Source organism: Rhipicephalus sanguineus, chromosome 9 (assembly GCF_013339695.2).
Source record: "Rhipicephalus sanguineus isolate Rsan-2018 chromosome 9, BIME_Rsan_1.4, whole genome shotgun sequence".
Taxonomy (NCBI): domain Eukaryota; kingdom Metazoa; phylum Arthropoda; class Arachnida; order Ixodida; family Ixodidae; genus Rhipicephalus; species Rhipicephalus sanguineus.
This window is the reverse complement of record NC_051184.2, coordinates 9,457,694-9,483,485: the sequence shown is the minus strand read 5'-3', so window position 1 is coordinate 9,483,485 and position 25,792 is coordinate 9,457,694. Positions and strand designations below refer to the sequence as shown.

Genomic DNA, 25,792 nt, shown 5'->3' with positions numbered 1-25,792 from the left:
CTATGAATAATTGGACAATGTGCGAGCTACCGCAATTGTAACTTCTCAGAAATGTTACGACACATTTGTTTATTATATTCGCATGTTGCAGCTATGGTGAGAACATTGTGTTGTTTTTGAGCCGTTACCTAGAACTTGATCTTATTTAAATGTCCGCTTCTAGGCACATCGCTTCCCGGCAAATATTCACGCAACAGAACCTGTTGATGACTGTTTTATAACTACAAATCAAGCGACAAGAAAGTTCAAGTGCTTAACTGGTTCAGTGTACATACTTCCGAGCCGAAAATTGCGTCTGTTATGCTAAAACACTTTCAGCGAAATCATGCATGGAGCCAAATTACGACATATCTTCGCGGTTACAATACTTTAGAGTGAATGTGCAGCAACAAACGTTGTTTTGTTTTTTTTCCACCACGTCTACACTAAGCAACACACAACGCCACGTAGACAAGAAAAAGCACACTTTTTAGCTCCATTTTGAGCAGGCAACTACAAATCGCGAGTGAATGACCTGAAAGCTCTGTAGGAACAAGCTGGACTCCTACGAGACGTGCCATCGTCATCGCAAGGCTACATTCGCGTGATACTTAAAGCCCACAATGTTTCGTCACAACTATTGAAGTCGTAAGATATCTTCCTAACAATTGTGACTTGTTAACATCATAATCGTTAGCACTTCTATCAGTACTATAAACTAACTGGATCAAAGATAACTACGCGAGCTAACTCATACTTTATAGCGGGCTAGTGCTGCCCGATAAGAACGAAACGCGATGCAATAGCTGGGTTCTTTCCCAGTAGTTTCTAAAATGAACATGCGTTTTCAATCCTATAACACTTGAAGCGGCTTGTACTTTGGGTGCTCGATATTGAGTCTAAGGCTAAATTGCCCGCCTCATGTATTTTAGACATGTGTTCGCGAGTTCGAAGAAGAGGAACGACTACGGTGGCTACAAGTTATGAATGTTCGAGGCAAACCACGGCGCTTAGAGGAGAGTGGGGAAAAACTCAGGCACAACCAACTCAGGTGGTTGTCTACGCGTATGCGGGAACAACAATTCGATCATCGGATTAAAGAATGAATGAAGACATTGTTGCTGGCAAAGCAGCAACTAGCCAACGTCAGGTAAAATTTAGTCCATTAATCCTCCATAAATAGTCTAGTTGGCGTTTCACTGCAAGAAACGTCTTTTCTTTTTTAAAGAAAAAGATATAGTACAGTGTCTCTTCACTTATCTGTACGCTGCAAAGTCGGGAAACGGGAACCAATTGTAATGCAATGTTGCCAGTGCGAAGCGCTTCAAATGTGCCTGTGACATATCGCTTGAAACACTGAACGTGATGCTTTATTTTCGGTTTTGTCTTTGATTATGTTAAGCGTCTTCGGGAAAAAGTTGTGAGTTAGGAGGAATAAATTGAAGGCTTCATTCTAAGGTGTTATTTTTCGAACTGCGAGTTACCTGCGTATTCAAAGTTCGGTGAACAAAAAGCAAGCTCTACAGAAAAAAATACATACATATTATCAACTGTTATATAACAAAGATGTTTTTGTTGATACGTTTTAATTGTAACTACATTTAGGAGGTCTTAATTGTCTCCGAAGTTTCGTACCTTCATTCGCGACTATTGGATGTGCGCAAATGTCGCAGACACGAACAGGTACACTACAGAGAGCTGGCTACAAGCCATACAACTACAAACACACTCGCGGTTCACAGTATACAGCATTGACAGAGATAAGGGCTGAGCAGGACGCCAGGTACTCATATAGACAACAAAGGTACAGCACACGGAGCTTAAGTTTTGTTTACAGGTGTGGAAGGTCACACATTTCTAAACATACATATGTAAAATCTCAGCAGTCACTCGAAGGTACGTGCGATGTAGAATATCCAGTTAAGGTAGAAGCCAACCTTCCGTAACAACATCTCAAGTCCTCTGTTATTCTCGCTTATACAAACGGTGAATTGTAACAGAGATTCATGTTCACGATCTGTGTAGAATTAATGCAAAAATAAGCAAGATGGTCCACGCAAAATGCAACCTCTGGAAGCGTACACAAGGCTACTTACTGCGTTTGAGCATTTTTTTATCCCTGTTGTGTAGCATAAGCGGGCGTGCGAATCACAGATCGATAAGCCTAAGGAAACATATTCTCTGTCACGAGTTCTTAATGCGACCATTGCTTTCTCACCTGTTTTTGCCTGCTGCGCTTCCGATGGCATGTTACATCTGGCAAAGTATCTTAACATTCAGCGCTGCTGCCATTCTAGCCTCCTCTGTTGGTCAATTATTTCTGTCTGCTTTTCATTTTCCTCTGTTTACATGGCATGCCTGACAGTCACTTCATCACCTCACAGTATCCACGCATTCGTTTTCTCTCCCCATTCATAGCTACGGCCACCCAGATAACCATTTCCTAGCTATATTTTGAAAGGTGCAAATGGGATCCAGTATCACAGAATCCCAACAACTAACCTCAAGTAGTTGAGGCTCTTGCTACACGTGCTTTACAACGGGGCAGGTGTAAGATCGATATTTTATCAGGAAAAGCATTCTTCACGCATTAAAATCTAATGTTCACGCAGTTTACAAGGAATCAGCGGTATTTAAGTGCGCATACGTGTCCGTAAGCACAACAAGTAATACAAAAATCATAAAGAAAGTTACATGTTTCTTAAAGACCAGGACGCTATCAATATCATAGTGTCTACAGACAACACATGGCTTTATCTTCCAGCGCGATTCTCATTCAGCTTTTGATGTGATCACGTTCGCCTAATCCTTGCCCTCACATCTTGCCAGTGGTCACTGCGACACTACATGTAAACTGTAGGCCCTTTATGGTCTTCAGTATTACATTGTATATGCCAGCTAGATGCGTCAGCGTACGATGCTGTGGATATTAAAACAAGAGCATCCGTCGACTCCTTGTTTTACGCTACATATATACTCCTATTGGGCTGCTTCTGCAAAATAAATAAGGAAAAGACTATATTGCAACGAAAGTAACATTCGAATTATATTTCGCGGCTGTTGATTCAAGTGAGTAGCTAGGGAGAAAATTGGTCATAAAAGAACATTTCTTCAATATATCCCAGAGGCGTCACACCTGTTCATTGCCACTCTTACAAGATCGTCATTCCGACTTCATTCGTAAATATTTTTTGCTTAAAGACAATTAATTTTGCAAGACGCGTTTTGAGGAATAATGCCCCGAAACTTCTCAAGAAATGAAACACACTAAATGTCTTTTGACAAGTGCAATTTTATGTCGACTTTTAAAAACCAAAATTTAATACTAACTGACACCTCGCCCCGAACAGCCCTGTTAATGCTCTTGATTGGCGCAACATGCTTGAAGTGCGCTATAGAATGCCAGCTAGATTAAAAAAGCTCATTTAATAGGCAAGCGGCGGTCACAAGAAGAAGAAATGTTCCCATCTTACACGACGCTATAGATATTATGCCTCTATTGCACTGCAGTGGATAGCTTTACATATTGGTGCAAAAGCATCGCAAAAGAGACTAAAACCCATAGACGCAGCTAAGCACGGTCACGCGTAGGACACGTAGGCCTAAGGAGCCGACCGTTTGTTTCTTAAATGTCTGCAAAAAAAAGAAAACGCTATGTGACCACTGATGCATGCAAACATGTCGTCCATGCGCGGATGCTCCTCTTTTCCCCGATTATCGTACGGTAGGCTGGTTGTTTTTATGCCTACGTTTCTACATATTGTTGTTCCTTTGGGAACAGGTACGGGTAAACTACGTAGACTAGAGGGAGCGCCCGTGACTGATCTATGGCTTTTTCGTCGTTGCGTTGCCTCCGCGAACTCAGCTGCAAATCAACTAGTCCGGTCATTGACCGAACCGTTAGAGATGACGCAATGTGGTGAAGAAGATTGCATCAGCGCACGGTGTCCCCACTCTTACAACAGTGCACAGCACATTCTGCGAGAATGCGAAGCTCTTATCTTATCAACCCTCGGCAGCGCTGAGGAGACTCGAATTCGTGAGCAGTGATCCAAAAGCCGTCTCAGGTGCACGGAGTTAGCTCCTCGAAGCGCAGTTCAACACTTTCGCGCGAAGGAAACCTCATAAGAAGAAACCCTCGTGCACTACGGGAGTTGACAAGGCGCGTATGACCAGTCATTCTACTCGGTTCCGATGGTCTTTAATGCACTCGAGGAAAGATTCGTCGGAATGCTGTGGTTTGAGAATGCGGCCAAAGCGCCAGCGCCGCCACTATTCCTCGCAGCATGGCAAACGTGGTTCGTATTCACATACCGAACCATTGGGAGAACGGCTTACCAGCTTCAGTTCTAATGAGTTGCGAAAAGTGGTGAGCAGGGCCAGGCAGGTGAAATGGCTTCCTGGACTGAGTGATCCGGGAAGAAGAACAAACAACCTCGTCATCTCTTACGACAAAGACGACCTTTCTCTCTTTCCTCAAACGCGACCCTTCGCGGGAAGCAAAAGGCCACTCGTCAATCGACTGAGCACTGCACGAACGAGTTCGTTACACAGACCAATGTTGGTGACGTCATCAAACCTCGGCAACACTGATTACTTCGGGCGGAGGGGATGCGTCTCGATTGGCCACGGGCGCGCATTGCTGCGTGGTTCGATTTGACAACGCAGCTGCGCCCGCCGCAGCCTGGCCATCCGTAGAGCCACCCACGTTCCGCAGGTCCGTCCACGATGACGACATCTTTCGCACTGGCGCCACACTTCCGTTGGGCGCGAATGCGTTGTTGGGCGCGGCGAGCTGCGTGGGCGACATCGTGGTGGCCGCCGTGAGCGACAGGTTCTGCGTGCTGAGGCTGCGCCGTCGGTGTGTCCGGGCGGACGAGTGGACCGAGGCGGCCGAGTTGTGGTTGTAGAAGCTGGCGAAGGTCAAGTCAGCGTTGGCCTTGCTGCGTGCTTCCTCCGGGCAGCAACAGCCGAACGTGTCGACGAACGCCTGTCGGAACTTGAGTGACATCACCTGCGAGCGCGTAGACAATATTTATTAGGATGAAGCTTTAGATGCCTCATAAAATGCGAAAGATCACCGCGGGCTTCAGCATGTGTGATTAAAAGAATCATCACACGATGACGTCACCACACAATGGTATCATGCGCCCTTAACCGTGACGTCACGTTATTACGTCATCACATGACATTGTCGCTTATTCAACGGTGGGCCGATCACGGAGGCAGTACAAGACTACGTTGACAGCGTTGTGCACAAAGCATTCGAGGGGCGGGTGGGGGAGGGTAGGGAGGATATATACATCGACTGAAAAGACACAAACGATGGCTTTCGCCTTCGAGTCGTCTTAGGCGAGCCTATAAGCGAACCTGTGAGCTTTTTATTTATTTATTTATTTATTTATTTATTTATTTATTTATTTATTTATTTATTTATTTATTTATTTATTTATATAGACTACCTCGTAGGCCTTAGGTGGGGTATTGTGGGGGGTTGGACTTACAACTCGTGGAAAAGCTATACACTTACAACGGGAGCTTTAGAAGCACCGATAAATGTGGCGGATGAGGTTTACGGTTGTTTAACCTTTTACAGCAAGTATACATTTAATAAATAGCAAGACCTAAAGAGTTACAGCGATGATAATGCTGACCAACCACAACAAGCGCAGCGAGTGCAAGCGAGGTAGCGGCGCCGACTCTGCAGCGGCTCGCCTTGACACCATTAATCTGGACAGTCCTACTCAGGTCTAGTCGAATGTGAAAGACACAACTGCTATGCAGATAAACTAAAGACTTGTAACAAAGTTCTGTAACATAAACAACGAAGTTGACGTATTTGGGCAAGTTCGTACAGTTTCATTTTAATAAGGTCATATTATAAGAAGGTCTCGTTATAAAAGGAACTTAACTTTTGCTTCGCAAAAATGGCCATTTCAATACAAAACGCTGAGATCCGAGGCGTCACACGTGAAAGTGCCTGCGTTATGTCTAAGATGCAAATGGAAATAAAGTCGGTTGTGTCATTTGTCTTCAGCAATAATAAACATTTAGCAACCTAGTTTGGAAGGATACACATTTACAGGAATGTATCATTGTGATAGAAATTGTTATTAAAATAATTAATTACCTATTATAGTCTCAACGCAACGCTAACTTTTCTTGTGTTTTTGATGACTAAATATTCCCTTCTCATGCTGTTGCCATTTAGAGTTTTTGATGCTATAATGCCGTTAGGGACTATTTAACAATTTTGTTGGGTCCCTAAAAGTGTAAATACACGTACCACAAAAATAATGAAATAAAAAAATAAGGTGATGATGCGCAAAAATAGTGGGAAGGGACACCGGATTCAGTTGTTGTCCTCTTGGAGCTTATAGCATGCACTAATCAGATTACTTCTAAGGTTATATATATATATATATATATATATATATATATATATATAATCTGTGTGTGCGTGTATTCACCAGTAAACTTAGTTTGTGTCAATTTTAGAATAGAGATTACATATCTAACATGAATTACGTATTGTGCAGATTATATGAAAAAGCTTTCCATAATAAATTACTACCAGTTCGCCCAGTTTTCTATACTTTTATATGATACAAACGACCGTGCGTAAAGTCAGCTCGACTATCTATGCAGCTTCTGGGATATTTTTGCGACACACGCGACACCCGGATGTGCAATGAATGAAGTTTAGTCTTACCTGGTACAGAATAGGGTTGACCGTGGCGCTGAGGTAGTAGGTCACTCCCGATATATAGGTGAGCACTGTGAACAGGAGTATCATGGCGGCCGTCTGGTCAGCGTACGTGGCGATGAGTCGCTGCGCGTGGAACGGCGTCCAGCAGATGAAGAAGGACACCACCACGGCCACTGCGCATGCGCAATAAAGCGTACACAAAGTCGTGAGAACAGTCGGGGATGTGCGCAGTTTCCGCAATTAAAGCGGAGTCACAAAACACAGCTTTATTGTAAAATAAAATTCCCAGGGTCTCTTAGACTATCGCTAGGACGACTCGAAGGCGAAGGCCTTGGTGGCGATGCATTAAAGACTGTAACGTCACGTCAGAATCTAACTTTCCGTTTGGCTAGTCTTGGCTCCTTTTGTGCTTATTGAGCCTCTTCTGGCGTTGCATACTACCACACAATCTACTAGGCCCTGGATGAGCGTCTGCCATAGTGCGAACATTCTGCGTTACTTTTTAGAGGTAAGCAGCCAGAGACGCGCGAACGCCGGAAAGACGAAGTGACCGAGCCGCTCGCGCGCCTCCACTCACGCTTCGCTTTCGGATTGTGTGAGCGATAATGTAAGAGACCCTCGGAGTTTTCATTTCACTGTGGCTCACCGTTTTTCTTTACGCGGTCACGTTAAAGGTCACTGCATGATAAGTTACTCAAGGCTTTAGCCTGAAAAAGAGGCTCTGTTATTGCACCACAAATTCCCATGAACAGTCAGTGATATTTTCGAGATTACAGCACCCGTCTGTTATTGTCTGTTAGTTCTCGTTAATACTGTGTCTAACAAAGAAAAAACGAGCTCTTAAAGGTCATTTTCTTTCCAGCACCCGTCATCGTAGCTTAGCAGATAGAGTGTAGCGCTGCTTTCCACTAGTACGTGGGTGGTTTTCCGCGGAACCTATTTCAGCAAAACAGTATACCGGGTTTGGTAGTCTTGCATGCTTGAAGTAGGGAAAATAGCGGATAACAAAAGCGCATATAAAGACGAAATGTAGGTAAGGCATAGGCGCCTACTATCAACTGTTCATTCGTCCTCCGATATTTATGCATGGGAAGGCGGCTATGAAATGGAGGGAAAGTGGAGGCAACAACGAAAGCACCTACATTTCAGAAATGAAAGGCTGCTAGCCGTCTACTGTGTGTAGCCCATACACCGTGACAAATGGGGCTATCTTTAGCGTTGGCACTCGTTCTGAGAGCCGCCGTTTGCCCAGTCTTTCAACTATATTGCGTAGCGTATATATATCTTGCAAGCATAGAGGGCGTTACTCTCTGGTAATATTAATATAGTGAACACCGCATAACCATAACCTTCAGCTTCTGTTTGATATCAACTTCCGTTATACGTCTACGTCTCTATCTCGCGCTTTTCTTTTGACCGCACTACTGTAGTCTGAAGACAGATCATTCACTGTGTTTGCAAAAGCGCGAGTATCGCCTATGAAAATAAATTGTTGCGCATATACGATGCAGAATGCAGTGTTGAGTAAAACCAGAACTTTTTGCATCAATCATGAAAGTAGAAGCCTGCAACGAAATAGATCCATCACTCTCAGTAAACCGAAACAGGCTTGAGACGGGTGGAAGTATGGTAAATAAACAGGACACTGGTGCAAGGCATGAGTGGGTCAGGAACACAAGTTGCTCAAAAACACGACTATCCAACCACGTAGCTTAACTACCTCTTCGGTAATGTCGGTCATATCTGTATGGCTCGCTGCTTCCTTTTAACCTTTAAGCACACATTCTGAGTGGCGTAGCCAGAAATAATTTTCTGAGGGGGAGGGGAGAGGAGAGGGGTAACCATGCTTTATGTACGCTCGTGCGCCCGTTTGTATTTGTGCCTGTATACATACACATGAAAATTTGAAACATTTAGGGGGGGGGGCAGAATTGAGTCCTCCCCTCTCCCCCCCCCCCCTGGTTACGCCATGCATGTTTCGCTTTCAGTTTACTCGTTTACTTAACGCCGAGTGCTGTAACATCGAAATTAGGGATGCCTGGGTCACAACGTCCAGATCGGTTTCCGAAGGACTTTTTTGCTACCGAGGGGATCTTGCCTGCGCGGCCCCTTTTACGTGTTATGTTTGCCTCAAAAGTAACGCAAACGTCATCCTGTTTACATCTGAATTTTTTTTTGTAGCACACTAACGTAACGCAAGGGAAATGGGCTCACAAAAGTAGGGTTTGAGGGGATTATCTGAATTATCGTCTCGTATTTTCCTATCAATACTTCTTTTCTTTTTTTTTTCTCTAAGCGAACCATAAGCCTAGTTTCAAAGCAAGACATAAGCCGAGAGGTGCAGCTTAATGGCAATGTTCAGCTGCTCCTCTTCACCTGAGTCTACGAAAACAAAGTGGACAGCCTTCGCACTTCACGGATTGTGCAGACAAGCAGGCATGATAAGCGTACCGTCGTAGGAAGAAGAAAATGATAATAATCGATAAAGAAGAAAGAAGGAGAGGTTGTCCTGGAGGGCGTGTGTTTAGCCTGCTACTTCTCACAGGGCTGAAGGGAAATGGAAGAGACAGGGATAGATATAGGTATGATGACACGTGGCTATGATGAAGTACAAGTTATCGTACACACGTTGCCCTGTTCGTGAGCGTGCGCTACGCACTACACACAGGAGTGCCCACATAGCGATTGCTCTATAAAGAAGCATCTAAGCTTATCTTATTTAAAAACCACACAAATTTTATAGTGCGCGGGGCATGGTCGACACTCTCCATGCGCCCAAAAGCTTCTCCTGCAAAAAGGACCGGCAGTCCAGACACCCCACGACGAATTTACGTGTACTTCACTGAGACGCACATCGAGAGCACAATCAGAGCATGCGGTGTGTCGTAGTCTCTGTATTGTGACGTACTCAGCAGTTGTCGCTCTGTGCCCGTCGGATCCTGTCAAAGAAAGTGAGGACATATTTCTGAGGACTCTAGAGATGCGGGTTCTCGGACTTAATTGGGGCCCTCAAAAAAGACACTAGTACCACAACGTTGAATTTTTACGCTTTCAGGCCAGCTTTCACAGCCCTGCGTTGTGTGTGGCTCAGACAAGCTCGTGCAAAGACACGTGACATGGACGATAGTTCACCCAGCAGAAGGCATGTACTTCCAAAAAGACTATTACTTCATAATTGTAATCGTACTTGAAGGAAATTTGCCAAAAGTCACAGAAGTAAATGCCTCAGCACCGGCCAGTTTCATTTCTTCATGATTCTGCTTCAAAGAAATTTCTGAATATTACCTGCCAAAACTAGTCATATGAGGCACGTCTCAGTGCATATTTGAAATATCCGAAATGGTCAACTAATGTCAATCTATAGCACCACGCTATTAGCTACACTCTGCTGGAATTTCTCCGTGATGTAAGGTCTGCAACGTATTCTAATCAAACAGCGCCATCACGAAAGCGGGCGAAGTGGCTGTCATTTGTGTCCACGTCACATATGGGCTAGTAACATAAAATTTGCCACTTCGCGGCACGCTTTCAGCGATCTGACTATTTTGCCTGCATCACTATGGCCAGACCTCAACCTTGTCCGCGGCAATTGCGCAAGTGATACTTTACTTAAAGGAAAAAAAATCCAGGAAAGGTTATATTTGCCATATGACGTCATAGCTGCAAGCTCGACGCCTTAGCGTTTTACGCCATAGAACCGGCATGAAATGAACGTCTAAGTAGACTGGTTTACCTGCGTGAGGACACCCTCGCAGAAAAGCCGCTAGTCCCGTAAAACCGCGCCTACTAGGCGTTTTGCATTGTACCTTTTTAGATGCGAAGCAGCTCTTTGACTAGCCTGTGTAACGCTCTGCGTCCGTGCGTCCGTACGAACGCGCCACAACGCGCTCCCCTCGCCGCAGGTGTTGGAGCGGTGCCAAGTAGGTCACGCCGCAGCTGCGCGTTGACGTCACGCTCCCCTTGCAGTGCGCGCTGACGTCACTCTCTCCCTCGCCTGCCGCGCGCTAGCCGCAGCACCCGCAGCTTACGCCTCGTCCGTTCGCCCGCAACACCTGCCGCTAGCGCCGCTCGCTCCGCTACCGCGACCGCCAACTCGTCGGTTCACGCGCAATAAACCTGACGCGCGCCTAACGTACGCGTTGAAACATGTCTGTACGTGTCACCTCTCTCTGGCTTCAACTTCGACGTCGAATGTCTGCAGGAACATCTCAGCGTGCACTTCACCAATCACAAGGCCGTGGTAGTCAAGGCGAAACATGCACCAGCTCCGGTCCAGCGCCCGTGTCCACTCTGAAGAAATGACAAGACCTACGCCAGCCATCGCTTCAAACGAATCTTCCAGCGCTCACCGCAGCACCCGCGTTAGCGCCATTCAACCCGTGATGGCACCCCTCCGCAGCGCTGCTGCTTCGCATCCCATCAGGGTTCCCTTTGGGAAGATGGAGTTATTTTTTTTTAAACTATGACTTCGTTTTGAGCACCTGAAGTTCCTAGCCTTGAATTTTGGCTTAATCTGACTACGTAAGCGCTTGATTTTTTTTTTCATTTTGGATTTATTAAAATGGGGCCTCAGACACAGGGATCGATGTTGTGACCTTGAAATCAGCAGAGCAGCACGCCATAGCGACTATAAACTATCATGGCAGGTTTAAAAGCATTATTCTTTATTGAAAGTTGCATCAAAGGCGGTTTTAACCATTCTGACAAAGAAATAATAAAAGAGCTTCCGTTGTCAGCTTTTCTTCGGAAAGTGAATGTGGTTAGGCGTCTCATGATTCTAATCACGTAGTGCTGCCCGAGGGAGAGAAGTCCAGGAACAGAAGTTCGCGCGGCCGGTATTTAAGGACGATTACACGTTCTCACGAGATAAGCGGTGCCATAGAAGATGACCGCTGCGCCAAGGCAAGGCATAAAAAATGTAAGGCGGCTTCAAGGCTGGAAAGGTGACGCGGTGGGAGGTGATCACTTGAACCTCAAACGTTTATTTCTCCACCTCTCCCGGTGTAAAACGAGGGCGGTAAGCTCTACTGAGTTAATAAAGCCATAGCAACTTACCTTCTTTTAGAATTGCGCAGATAAATGATGAGTTTCTCGATAGGCAAAAGCCTAAGATTACGAAAGGACGGAAAAGCGTCTTCAGTCTAAACGTTTGATCTGTGATAAATGTGCCCCTGCAGGTAGCTTGCGGCTTAAATAATAATGCGCTTCCAAGGATCACCGTCTGTCTCCTTTCCTGGTGTGGCTGGGCTCTCTGCCTTTTTCATCCGCATGGTGTCCAGCTAAAACGGTGCAGTGACGTAGCAGTTGCGCAGCCAAGAGCGACCAACCTTGCGAGGTTTTTAATTCGCTGCAAGCTGGCTTCCTCTCACAAAGTGTAACTAGGCGGTGGTGCATGCTTTACAGTATAGTGTGCGATCGAGGGCGCGCGCGTGTGTGTGTGTGTGTGTGTGTGTGTGTGTGTGTGTGTGTGAGTGAGTGAGTGAGTGAGTGAGTGAGTGAGTGAGTGAGTGAGTGAGTGAGTGAGTGAGTGAGTGAGTGAGTGAGTGAGTGAGTGAGTGAGTGAGTGAGTGAGTGAGTGAGTGAGTGAGTGAGTGAGTGAGTGAGTGAGTGAGTGAGTGAGTGAGGGCACTCACCTCTGTGCACACTTGCAAGTAAGAAACGAAAGCGTAATTCCCAGCATGAAGCAGCGCACATCGGACGTTTCTCACAATTTTGAGCTCGCCTACCATTTGACTACCTGTGCATGGCCTCTGAGATTAGCCGATGGCGCGCGGCCGGCTAATCTCAAAGGCCATGACCTGTGCATCGGCTAATCTCAGAGGCCATGACCTGTGCATACCCTCGTGTATCTATCACTCTCGATCTACCATCCCCTTATGTATTCGGGTTAGTTGACAATACGGGTTACGTTGTCTGTCCTTTGGTACACAACGTTCATAATAATAATTGGGAAAGTGTTGGGGGGGGGGGGTTAAAAACCACGATACGGTTAAGAGGGACGACGTAGTGGAGGGCTCGGGAAATTCATCATCTGGTCTTCACTAACGTGCAGCTAAATCTAAGTACACGGGCCTTTCGAATTTCAACTTCATAGAAATGCGGCCACCGCGGCCTGGATTCGATCCTGTGACCTTCGGTTCTGCAGTCGAGCACCATAACCGCTAGACCACCGTGGCGGGTGGTACATAAAGTTGACGGCGTTGTAAACCCCACGTCGTGACTCCGACACCCGAAGCCTTCTAAGTGTGTCCGCCGAGCAATAACAGGCAGCGAAAGCCTCGTTGTAACTCCGGTCGTGGAGTGGATTATTGCCGCTTTATTTTTAACACGTAACCATTAAAACGCGCATCGACAGCGCCCGCGCGAGTCGTTCGTAAAAGCTGTCAGAACACGCCCCTGTTTTCAACCGCTTAGTATAGACGCACCCTCCCAGCGCCTCACGGCCTCTTCTTTAGATTGACTACTGGGATGTTCATACCGTCAGTCTATCTGACTTTTTTTTTTCCTGTTCGTGCACCGTACATCGCCGCGGCGCACGTGCGTGCAGCCCCTACGCACAAGACGCCGTCAGCCTGTGAGGAGATAGCCCATATTTCAGCAGCCTTACTGCGCCGTATTGGAAAATCGAAGCCCGCAGGCCAAAGAATAGGAAGGTAGGGAGGAGGTGGGGCATCTGGTGTCAGCTAACCTTGGAGAAAATCCGAAGAAATATTATCTCTCGGCGCGCTCCTCCGCCTCGTCCTTTTTTTCTCTGTATTGTTTTTCGAAACGTTGAAAAGACGCGCGTGTGGCCGTTTTTGTGTATTTTCTTTTCTCGAAGAAAAGAAATCGCGGCTTTAAGATGAAAAGGGGGAGTTAATGATTGCCGATGTAGAAGCGGGACAAGGTAAGGGCGGCGCGGATTGACGCGAGGTGAACGACGTTAAAGTGTGTCGTAAGAGGAGAGGCAGGGGTGTTTTGGTTTAAAAGACGTGACGCAACAGAGAACAGATAGCGAGTTGGCCAGTAAGATTAAGAAGTATGAGGCAAAGTTAGGAAACGAGGAAGAGAGCACTCGCACGGGCATGGTTACTTCTGTGCAGTACCTGCGAAGTTTAAGAACTGTTTAGCGTGGTAACAGTGTCATCTGCTGTCACTTTTCTGATATCCAATATAGTAATAGAAGCCCCATTCATTCATTCATTCATTCATTCATTCATTCATTCATTCATTCATTCATTCATTCATTCATTTCATTAAATAATGTTAGAAAGTTCTGTAATCACATCAAAACCTTAATGATTTTCTTACACTTGCAGCGCCTGACAAGAAAGCCGCTTCAATTTTACAATATAGTATACATATCACATAAGCTTAATTACTATTGATTATTATTTATTATTATTAGTTAATATGTCTCAATTCATCGTCTGTTAGATTGCGTCACGTCAATTCACACGACATGCTGCATATTGATGTGTTCTTTTCTTTCAATAGAATTTCTGTTGCGAGTATGCGCGTGTCCTCGAATGTTTTTCATTCGTCTCTGTTACCAAATCATCGAAATGAAACTTGGCTGCGAGTTTTGAGTTGTTGCACAACCACCCTTGATGTACACGCGTCCTTTTGCTATCCTTCTGTTCGCACCCGCCTGACTTGAGGATGCATGTGTAGATCCATTTCCTGTCGTTTAACAGTTGTTAGTAGCACTTGTCCATGCATCCATTTCCTGCCTAACTTATGTTTTGTTTGCGCTGACTTACTCAATAGTTCACCTGCCACGGTATATTAGGCCTGCTAATTGAGGGCTATCTTATGATTGCGAAACGAGATGTCTGTATGAGTGATACATCTGCCACCTTGCATAGAGCAGAAGCACAATATTTTGAGAGCATGATTCATAAGCATGTGTTTGTACCTGATTGGTCTGCGTAAACGTAACTGCGCACCTGGCTGCACTGTATAAAATGGAACCTTTATTCAAATAGATGAAGTTGCAAGTTGACGCTTTTTCCTTGTACCTCTTAAGGCGAAAGTCTCAGATGCCTCATCAAACGCGAAAATTACCATCGGCGTCGGTGGCGTCAACAGAAGTGATGCAGAAATCATCGTCACGTGATGACGTCACCATATATGTCATCATGATGTCACACATCACCAAAGTTTGTAGATTCACCATGACGTCACTATAATGCCATCATGACGTCACATAATGAGGTCTTCACATGAAATTGTTGCTTGGTCAAAGGTGGGCCGATCACGGAGGCAGCGCAATCAGGTGAGGTGCAGAAAGCCTGCCATGACTCCGTTGCTGGAAGCAGCGCAAAACCGCGTTAGGGGCAGAAAGCTTTCACTGGTGGGCGTGGGAGGATCAATACATCGACTGAGAAGAAAAAATTGGCCGCGTATCTGCGTGCTTCGCTGCAAATGTCGTCTAAAGACGATAGAAGAGGCGCTGCGTGAGATATGGACGCCATCTGGCATTACGTCGGGAAACATGAGTGCTGTGTTGCGGGCTGGTAGTCCTGGCGCAGCAGCAGGCAAAGACCGGCGGTGACCAACGCGACCGGCGGGGACGACAGCCAGCCCGAACACGCGGTTTGGCGCGAAGCGCTGAAGCAGAAGAAACGTCCGCACTCAACGAGTACTGTCCACACACTCTTTAATGTACACGTCACCTGGGTAAATCAGGATTGCAGAGCGGCGCCCCATGGCATTCGTAGAGTGCAATACAGAACCGAAACCGAAACACAACAATGAGCTCGTGCAGAGGGCACGGAGGAAGGCAAGTTTCAGCGCAGTCGCATTTTCAGCGCAGCTTAAGAAACTAGGGTCTTTAGAATTACGTATGTATGCATTTTCTATTAAAGGAACACACCACATAATACTTACCTAGTGATGTTGCGCCTCAGATATGCGTGATATTTACTTTTTGATCGACAATGTTCACAAGTATGAACAGCCGTACCAGTCCAAGATGGCTGGCCCTTGGGCAAGTGGTTCAACTTTGGCCGAGTGGCTGAATCGAGTGACGTGCCGACAAACAGAAAGACAGACAGACCAACATTTCTCCGTTTAATATCCCAAGAAAGCTTTAAAAGTAGACGACGGCTTTCGCCTTCGCGTCGTCTTGGGCGAATGCATAAGGAACCCTGTGAGGGGCCAAGCACATTAGGGTCTCGGCGTGTCGGCGTGCATCTTCGTCTGCTGTCGTGACGGTCCACTTGCTTGAGCGCAAGAGAGGGCGCCACCACCTCAGCGCTCGCCGTGACGCGAGAGAGAGCGAACAGCGCGCTTTGACTATGGAAACGCTCTTTCTGCGATGAACGCTGAACTACCAGCTCACAAGAAGCGAGAACGCCCTCTCGCCTGCGAGAGACAACGCCTACGCAGGCAGCGTCTGCTAGCGAGTTTCTTGAGTGAAAAAACCGACTGCTCGCGCTGCACAACCGTTCACCGGCCACCCCGTATATATAGGCACTGGATCTTGACCTGCAATCTAGTGGCGGTGGGAGATTTCTCTTGTGCGTAGATGAACAATAAAGATTCGCAGCGTGCACGTTAACTAAAAGCGGAATGCGGGTCTCTGTGTCTAATCTTTCTGCTGTCTCTCATTACCCATTAGCAGTGATTTTGCTGTAGGAAACACCGGCGCACACTGCATGCTTGCGGCTCCTCAGGTCTCACGTTATTGGAGCTGAAACATCCTTTCCTACATGCTTCGCCCCTCCCCATTTTTTTTCTTTTCCTTGCGTTACGTTATTACGTTTTGGACAATACGAACTAACAATATGTTTTATTAAGACACCTGGTAGTTCAATACCGTCGCAGGTAGGCATCAGCCCAAAGCCCTGTGAATAGTTTGTCTTTTCTCCGTAGGTCTTCCAAGTGGCCTTTGTTTTATGTGTTCATTTTTCTTGAACGGACGCGCCAATTCTATACGGAGAGTGTGCTGGGTTATTGACTTTGCTCTGAGGCTTGGAGACGGCAGCGAAATAGAATATTGGGGACGTAGGGTTCACCCTGCAGTCGAGGTCTCTTCGAATTCTTTGACTACTTCCCGTGAATGCGTGCTGTCGTCTACAGGAGGTCGTCGTCGTGTCTTGCACCTTTTTGCCGGCGCGGCTGGGCGGGTAGTGGTGGGCTCTATTCAGGTGTCCCGTTGTCTCGCACCACATTTTCAAAAAAAAAAAAATTTTTTTTACTTCGAATGCGGTTGATTTCGACAGCGCGTTTGAATTACATTTCTTGCTGGCCATTGGTCGCCGAGAAACTCGCAAATATTGAGTCCTTCGAGTTTGTAGAAATGTGCAGGGTCATGCTACACGGTGAATGATGAAGTTCTTTAAATTAGTTTTGAAAAGGCGCAAGATGTGAGATGAAAAAAAAAAAAACAACAAGGTATGACAGGATCATGCGAGTACTGCATGCCCAAATAACAATTTACAACCTCGGCGTTGCTTCACGATTTCAACATAGAGGGTACTTGTTTTTTGCTTCCTGAGTTTCCATATAAACGTATTCGAAGGTCGCAGGTTCGGTCCCTGCCAGCGGCAAGTTGTCTTTTCGTCCGCCTCACTTTCTTCACATATATATATATATATATATATATATATATATATATATATATATATATATATATATATATATATATATATATCACAATTACACTTAAAACAGTACAATTAACGTTCGCTATACCTTCTTTGGCCTCATTGTCTGCTGGTTTTCATTAAGGTTTTGTCAAACACAGAAACGAGCCCTCTAAAATTCCCTTCCTTCATGCAAATAAACCTATGACATTTGGTGTGACGTTTCTGCTGCACCATCGGCTAATACGAAAACTTTCAGCACGTTGCTAAAGTTATTGCGAGTAGTGGCTATTTTTGTTTTCTCCATTTTTCTTTCAATCCGTACCAAGGACATCACTCACGGCGCGCTTGAATGTCGAACGGCTCAATCGGTCTGCGGAGCTGGTTACCAAGAGACGTCTTGCCCGATTGGCCGTCGGTATGGAAGCCAAATGAAGCGCTAGTCTAGGGGAAGAGCCGTACAAAACTAGAAAAAGTGATACATAAGGGCAGGCCGTGCTCACTTCCACACAACCCTGTAATTGCCTCTGCCTCCGGCGTGGCATCCGGTGCGTTCCAGTACCGCTCCCACTCCGGCCTTCCCGGCCTTCTCGCGAAGCAAGGTAAGCGAGGCGAAAGAGGGATGCCCGCTAATTTCTTGAGGCGCGCGCGCCGGCCAATTGGATAGCCGGAGCCTGTCTTCCAAGGTGTTGTCTCCTGGCGAGCGCGACGATAAATGAAGAGACGGCAGACCACCGCCGCAGGGTCTCCACTCAATCTCGCATTGTTTTCCCCGAACCGTTCCCCAGGGAGGTCACGTTCCGGAAGTGCGCAGCAGTTGCGTATGACCACCGATGTTACGCATCTGTCGGCGGGTGGATAGTTCGCATTCGTATGAGCCGCATTTAAGTTAACTTCAGTTGAGTGAAAGTGCGGTACGACACTCGCGTGTACAGTGGTGGCAGAGACTGTTTTTAGCTGTTATGAAGTTCTCGTTAGGCGCTGCAACGTGACAGTCCTTTCGGCCTTGTAGGTTTGGGGTGCATTTATTTATTTGCTTCTTGGCCTAAATTTGTTTGATAAGAAAACACACTAAAACAAGTACAAGAGGAGAGGAGCCCCAGTTCTACTAAACATTATGCTAGTATGAATCGAGACATAATCAATAACATATACATATATGTACGAAGTAGCCATATCACAGCTTTTTGTTTTTTTCACCCAGGCAGAAGACATATTGTGTTCAACTACACTGGAGCATTTCGTAGATTATGAAGGATGGAATTTTAGGAAAGGTATATATTTCCTGACCGCAGATAAATAGATTAAAATGGGTTTGAATGAAGGGACTTTAACTCTATATTCAAGACGTTTAACAAAACACTACATTGACTAGAAATCATCTTTCAAAAAAAAAAACGCTCAATACGTTCAGTGTAATGCTGGCGAATGTACTTAGAAAGGTGATGTATGTTTATGATCAAAGTGTTTCTACTTGCGTCACACACAGGTAATACCGAGGTCACGTCATACGCCTCACTTCAAGCCTACACTTAAAGCACATTAATATGAAGACCTGGATATCTACAATTTGCGCCGTACTTCGCACGCTGATTCACTCCTACAGCTGTCTAAATTGCAATCCCATCATTACACTTAATCATTTACTACCTCTGACATCCCTTCCAACTGTCTAGAGAGAGAGAGACACCTGTCTCGGCAATTACAATATGAGCCGCGCCTGAAATTTAGCAGTAAATGCTTCACCGTGCCTATTCTCCCATAGTGTGTTGCACATGCCACGGGAAGCGGGGCGTTAAAGTACGTATTCTAAATTGAAAGTGAGTGCCTTTTATTTCTTTCCTGTTTAATTTGTATAAAAACAAAGACATTCCCCGCCTACAACAATTACCTATTTCCTTCCAGAGGTATCGTTGGATACTTCGGAGAATGAAAGCGTTCGAATTCTTTTCATTTTCTTAAATCTGTAGAATACGCTATAATACCTACGCCAATGGTTGCCGAATTATGCAATTATCTGCCACTCTTCTGAGCAGAGAGTGAGTTTCGGTTTTTGTAACTTCTCCGATTGACACACGATCAGCTTAAATAACAAAAAGCGCTTGTACTGACTATACGAGTAAAGAATAAAAATATACTATTTCTAGCTATTTGTCCAACTCACTCGCATGTTGTTCGTTCATACATAAGCACTTCTATACGATCCGTGTTATAGAGAAACCAGGCTAACCGCGATATCCGAATATGAATTACAGGAGTTGTAGCATTAAGGTATTGGTAACTCACAATACGTCTGACATGGACGGTCGGTCGAAAGTGTTGCCAGCCATCGCGCAAGAGGAAAAACAAGAAAAACGTAGTGTTCGCCGTTTCGCGGAAACTACATCTTTTCTCGCGATATTGACTCGGCGATATTGTTTTCCACCGATTCCCTCCCTCACCCCTGCCGTGTCAAGAAAGCGGCAAGGCGCCATAAATTACTAAAAATTGCACGCAGAGAGAGAAACGAAACAAGGCGAAACGTTCGCATCTACAGCTTTCGTGTAAATCGACACGTCCGACTGATTTTTGTTGCACCATTTTCTTCGAGTCCTCCGCTTATGAACAGCGCAGCCCTGCCCGAAGGCGAGGCGAGAGAACAGACGCTAAATGAAGTTGAGAAGCTTTTCGCGCAGAGCGCCGCAGCTGCCCGAACGTATCCAGCGCAGACGCTGCCTCGCCTCTTCGAGCAATGTCAAAAACAACCACTACCTTATCCCGTCTTTCCGTTTACTTTATTTTTTGGTTCACCGAGGAGAAAGAGCGCGTTGTACAACTTCTCCGTGTTCGATCGAGTCGAGTCTGTTCTCGAACTTGTACACCTTGAATGATGGCCGCGTTTGTTCACAGAAGAGACGGAGGGTGAATTGAACCAGGCGGCGCACTTTTGCGTCCTCCGATTGTTCGTCTTCGGGAGTTCACTTGCATTCCCTCTTTCTTCCTTTTGAGACCAAGGAAAGGGCAGCTAGATGTAGCACATAACGTACGAGCCTTCAGGGTTGCTCCGGACAGGCAGTGTCTCTACCAGCCTTGTTCTTACTTTCAAATTATTCCTTCGACGCGGCGTTAGGCGAGTCGAACTTGGTTACTCCGCCTTTCTTTACCAGTACTGTGCAGTGCTTTCAACCAATAGCGGTGAGGTCACCCAGTCAGAAGGTATGCTCGCGGGGGTGTTTCTACTTGTAAATGCTCCTTGAAGGAGCCATGCTTGAATTAATAACATTACAAGGATCCGAACAGAAGTATTCAATTCATATTCATTCAACATTTCAAACATTCGCACAGCCGTAGCTGCGTCCAAGTGCGCTCCTTACCATGGCATCTTTCCTAAAGCACTAGCGGCATTGGTCATTCAGTTCAAGTCAAATTAGGTAACTGAGTTGAGTACGAATATCTAAATGAAGCATGGCCGGGCGTCCGATTTTGAGCGATCGCGCACATGCATAAATATGAATAAAATATGGGCGCATAAAAATGCCTCACTATAGTTGAAATGTCATCCTGCAGTGTGTTGAAATAGAACTGAAGGCAATCTAATTTTTTGGTTGAATGAAAAATGACATGTGCATTGACATGTGTCATGCCCGGTTCCAGTCCTATTGGTATCACTGTAAATTCGACCATATACGAGTGTTTAGAGATGTCGAATGTCAGATTTTTCAATTGAATACTGCCATTTCGGACGAGATACATTAAGTAAGTATTTGTATTTGTATTTTGTATCACGTGAAATTACTTCACTTGAAGCCAAATGTAATTACTGAAGTAACTGCGACAGTTATCATAGTTCAACCAGAGAGGGCATCAATCACGGAAGCCTTATTGATGCTTATGCGTTAGGTAGTACTTGCAACCATCTCGATATCTTTCCTTTAACAAACACGCTGGACTCTTATGTGCCCACTGTAATCTCTTTACGCCTTCAATTGTGTCGCAAGAGCGGCTCGGCAAAGATCTTGCTTGACAATAATGGAAAGCTACAATGATGGCGCTCGACCCTCTACGTCTGCAGAAATGGGCCGTTTCACGAGCACTTGACCAGTAAACAACTGTTGTTACGGTCCCAGTCCAGCCGCCTTCGTATCGACCCTTTGCTAACACGTTACAAAGATATATGGCCCTGTCTACAGAAAATTTATAGGTGTTTGTCTCAACCCATCTAAATGACATTTCTAAACACTGACTACGTTATTGCAAGCTGCACGGAAGGATAATTTCTTGTATATTTATCTTATGCTGGCTGAATCTCCACGTCCCCAGCGCACGAGATTTCATTATATAATTTATGTACTGTAGCGCTGTACTAGCCGTAAGCGCACAAAACCCACAACAGTTGGGAGCTTATAGCACTTTATTGTTATAAAGAGTTACAATGCGCATAAAGCGCGAAAGAAAAAGAATTTAAAACAAAAATTAGCCAATTAGGTGCGTGCAGACAGATTAGAGAATACCTAAACGTGTGCTTAACTTTTTCTAGCCGTTTGTCGTAGTTTCGCTACATGCCAAATCTGGGATCGAAAGTCGAAAGGGAGTCCTCGTACGCATGTCAGTTACCTGGTACAAGCACGTCAGCGTAGCGTATCCTTACGTAGTTATCAGAAAACAGTGCTTTCAGCAGGGTGTCTTTTTTTTTTAACGAGGCTAAACACTTCAACGAAATCGTGCGGTTACATCTACACAAGTGCAAAAATTGAAATCACCCGTGCTTTCGGTCTTATAAAATACCATACGATGATGAACCACTTCAAATGCCATGTATAGATTTAGAAGCCTGAAAAAATGCAAATATTGAGATGAGGTGTCACAATGAAAGCCCTTTTCAGTATTTTTATGAGTACCTAGGTATCTCTAGAGTAGAAAGTGGTGTGAAAACGGGATTTTCCGGCGAGCATTTGTATCTGCAAATCGAGGATTGTTATCTCCAGGAGAAAAAAAAAAACGTGTAGCTATGAGGGGTGAAGAGTGGTTGAAGTCTACTCCACTATTCTCAATAGAGCACGGACGTCATGCGAAACAGCAGGAAAAAAATTTCGCTTTGAGAAGACCCGCCTGTTTTCGTTGTAATGCGCCACTGATCGGATGTATCTATTTCTTCTCAACCCGGCGCGACAGCTGGTAATCTCTTGCCGTATTCCGGGCGCATCGAGAATCCATTTACACGCGAGGTTTCAAATGCGACGCTTGATGCTTTCTCCCAACTACGTTCCTATATAGTGTATTGCGCCGGTCGGCGATTCCAGACTTCAACTTCGAATGATCTGAAAACGACACAAGAGGAAAACACAAATCAATGTAAGAAATGGTGAACCTGATAGGAGCCGTAAAGAGGGTTGAATGGCGAAAGAAGCCATTGCAAAGAAGAATGACGACGTCGACAAGAAAGGTTGTTGTTTTTCAAAGAGGTCATGACACCCAAGTTTCGATCACAATCTGTGTTAGGTGGGTTAATTCTTGTGCGTTCACGAACGAGCTGGCAAAATTTTAGAGCATTCAGTCGAGCACTAATTTATAATGCAATATTTTTTTTAAACACGGGAGCGGCCTGAAAGTCGGGCAACACTGGCGCACTCGCGAGCGTGACGTAACAAGCTACGGGCTGTGCGAGTGTATCCCCTGCGGCGAACGATTTTGTGCCTTGCTCAGTTACGCGTGAAATTGAGCTCTTTCAGATATGTTCAGCCTGGCAATGAAATTGAACGATTTGCAACGGCTGAAATTTTGATATGCAGCTCCATGCAGCACATGACAGCACACGCGACATGGCAAAATGGCGGTCGCCGGCGGTAGGCGGGGTTCATATCCGGCGTCTTCTAGGACTTATTTTGCACTGAAATATTATTTTGCGGTCCACTTTACATATTTGTATAGCACAATAGACCCTTTACTTCTATTTTTCGCTGAAAATCCCGAATTGTTGGGGGACCGTGTCATGGCTCCTTTAAGCGTCTGCAACGGCAACACAAACAATAAAGGGTTTTAGTATGACGTAAATAGAAGCGTTCCGTGCGTGATGATGCTGCAGGATCGAAATGCTCGTGCGTGCTGCGTACTGCTCCACGTCGCGTGTCACGTACGCACGTGAAATCTGCTCCATCACGTCGACCCCCCCCCCCCCCCCCCCGTACGTGACAAGCTCTGCCAGCTGCTCCCGCGAGATCTCGAAAAAGCCGAGAGTGGTTGCAAGATGGCATCAGACCGTGCTTACAATGCTATGCCACACATTTGCGCTTTTGGCGGGGGGATGACCTCGACTTACTTCGCGACATGCGAGGCTCGAAGTCGCTGCAGTGTGAGCCTTCGCAGAGAACGTGGTACATTTATAGTGGTTGGAATACACTGGCGTATATTCTGGGCACTATCGCACAAGCTAGCACTGCACGCGGTTTTAAGGTACCAAAATAGCGCGCTGGCCTTGATTCCGGCTTCTCTTGGATGTACTTGGCTGCGGCCGCTGTGGATACAAGCGCGCGTTTATTTCAGACGTGTGAAAATTAAGCTGCTTTTGCGCAAAGTCCATGATTAGTTGTTGTCTTACACTGCCAATAGCTACAGTACACGCCAGGTCCAGGTTTGTTTGCATCAGCTCATTTCCAATTATTACTGTAATAAACGACAGTTCTCACATTTTAGTGATTCAGTTTGTATCGTAATTGTTTGCACTTAAGTAAATGAATTAGTATTGCCTACCTGTTTCCACCTTTACCTGCGTACAAAACATTTTAGATGTCGGTGTTCATTTAAATACTCGCAACGGTGCTCTAGAGGTTATGGTGCTCGACTGCTGACCCGAAGGTCGCGGAATCGAATCCCGGCAGCGGCGGCCGCATTTCGACGGAGGCGAAACGTTAGAGGTCCGTGTACTTAGTTTCAGGTGCACATTACAGAACACCAGATGGTCAAAATTTCCGGAGCCCCCACTACGGCGTCCTTCACAATCACATCGCGGTTTTTGTACGTAAAAGACCACCAATGATTACTATTATTAAATTTTAAATAATGTATAAATGGGAAAAAAGGCTTTTCTATGAAGTCTTTTTCCATGACCACTCCTCACCATAATTTTCATGCATTGAGGGTATAGTAATTAAACACAGCAGGAAATGAATCGCATTTTTAAAGGGACAGCAAAATCATTTTATACCCAAGCAATCGTTTTGCTTTAACGATATGGGGGCACCAAGAGATGACTGCAGAAGTCGGCTTGACCGTAAAGCACGTGATTTATTGGCTTCATACGCACGAACAACGCGCAGGTCTAGCCAGTTTCGCTGGGAATAAAGGTAAATACGGTGCCGCTTATTACCCTCTGCGTGAGCCGTTACGCAACCGCGCGAAAACTTCCACGTCTTACCCTTTAAAAGGGTTTCGGGAAATCTGCGCATAAAATTGCACTTTAACTACAACGAACGCGTGCCTTGGCGGCGCGTGGATCTAAAAGTAAATTAGCCGCCAACTCTTTGAGCCATAAAATGTCATCTTTCTTTTTTTTTTCGTTTACGGTCGCATAGCTGGTGTGCTTCTCCACTCCCACCCTTCTTTTCTTGATGTTGTTATTGCGTCTTCGCTTTAAAATAGAAATACCGCTCCGGGCTATTCCTACAGAGGCAAGCAATTTTCGTTACGAAATCTCCAGTGCTGAAAAAAACTTTCCGGGGTGTGTTTTGTAGATGCTTTCTTGACACTAATGGCGTTCGCGTAAAACCATGGGTATACGTTGTTTCTTTTTTCATAAAACCCGTGCATTTCAGCTAGTAAAAAAAGTTATAATAAATAAAGAAAGGGCACCTTGTCGTCCTTTCACAATTGTACTCCTCAAAGAAAAAAATCAAACTTACGACGAAAAATATAAGAAATATGCCCTCGGGGCCACCACTGCAGATACAAATTTAATGGCCTGTAAAACCCTTTCTGTTTTGTTTGCTTCCTTTTTGATTTCACTGCGTTACATTCGTAATGCGTTAATTGAAGTGGCTTTTGAAATCACCCTTGGCTTTTACAGGATCCTATGTCGCGCCGAGTGGCATTCACTAATGACTTGTTCTTTTTGTACTTTTTTTTTGTCAGGCGAAACATCGTCCATGTTCAGCTATTTCCAGCCTGTGGAATTCGGTAGTATTTGCTTTTTTATTTTGTCACGACTCGGTGAGGCAACGTAGAAATAGATGGCGAAAGTTCATCAGAGAGAAAATGTGTGGACAAGAGAATGCTCGCACATCGCTTACCTGTGACTGAATCATCGACTTCGCCCAAGAGCAAAACGTTAACATTTTCACTTCATGCCCTAGGGTGATGTAGACAAAAAAAAAGCAATTATAATTTTAGTCAAGATGTTTGCAACGGGCTAAACATGAATTGATGAGGAAAGCGGTAGAAAATTTCTTCCTGCTCGCACTCATCAACATTTTCGTTAGTAGTAATATATTGACATTGTAGTCTTCACATACATACAATTTGCCTCTTTATTTCACAATAACCCAATTAAAATATTGCTTAA

General features: G+C 45.3%; 1 protein-coding gene across 1 annotated transcript in view; it reads right to left on the bottom strand.

The window, feature by feature from the left end:
- Nucleotides 1-6,219: 6,219 nt before the first annotated feature.
- LOC119404339 (pyrokinin-1 receptor-like) overlaps nucleotides 6,220-25,792 on the bottom strand; it is a 343,661-nt gene continuing 324,088 nt past the window's right edge. Inside the window, exons 2-3 of the mRNA XM_037670885.2 lie at nucleotides 6,692-6,861; nucleotides 6,220-6,243 (exon numbers count right to left, since the gene is read on the bottom strand). Coding sequence (XP_037526813.2) covers nucleotides 6,220-6,243; nucleotides 6,692-6,861 — 194 coding nt within the window. The remainder of the gene's footprint in view (nucleotides 6,244-6,691; nucleotides 6,862-25,792) is intronic.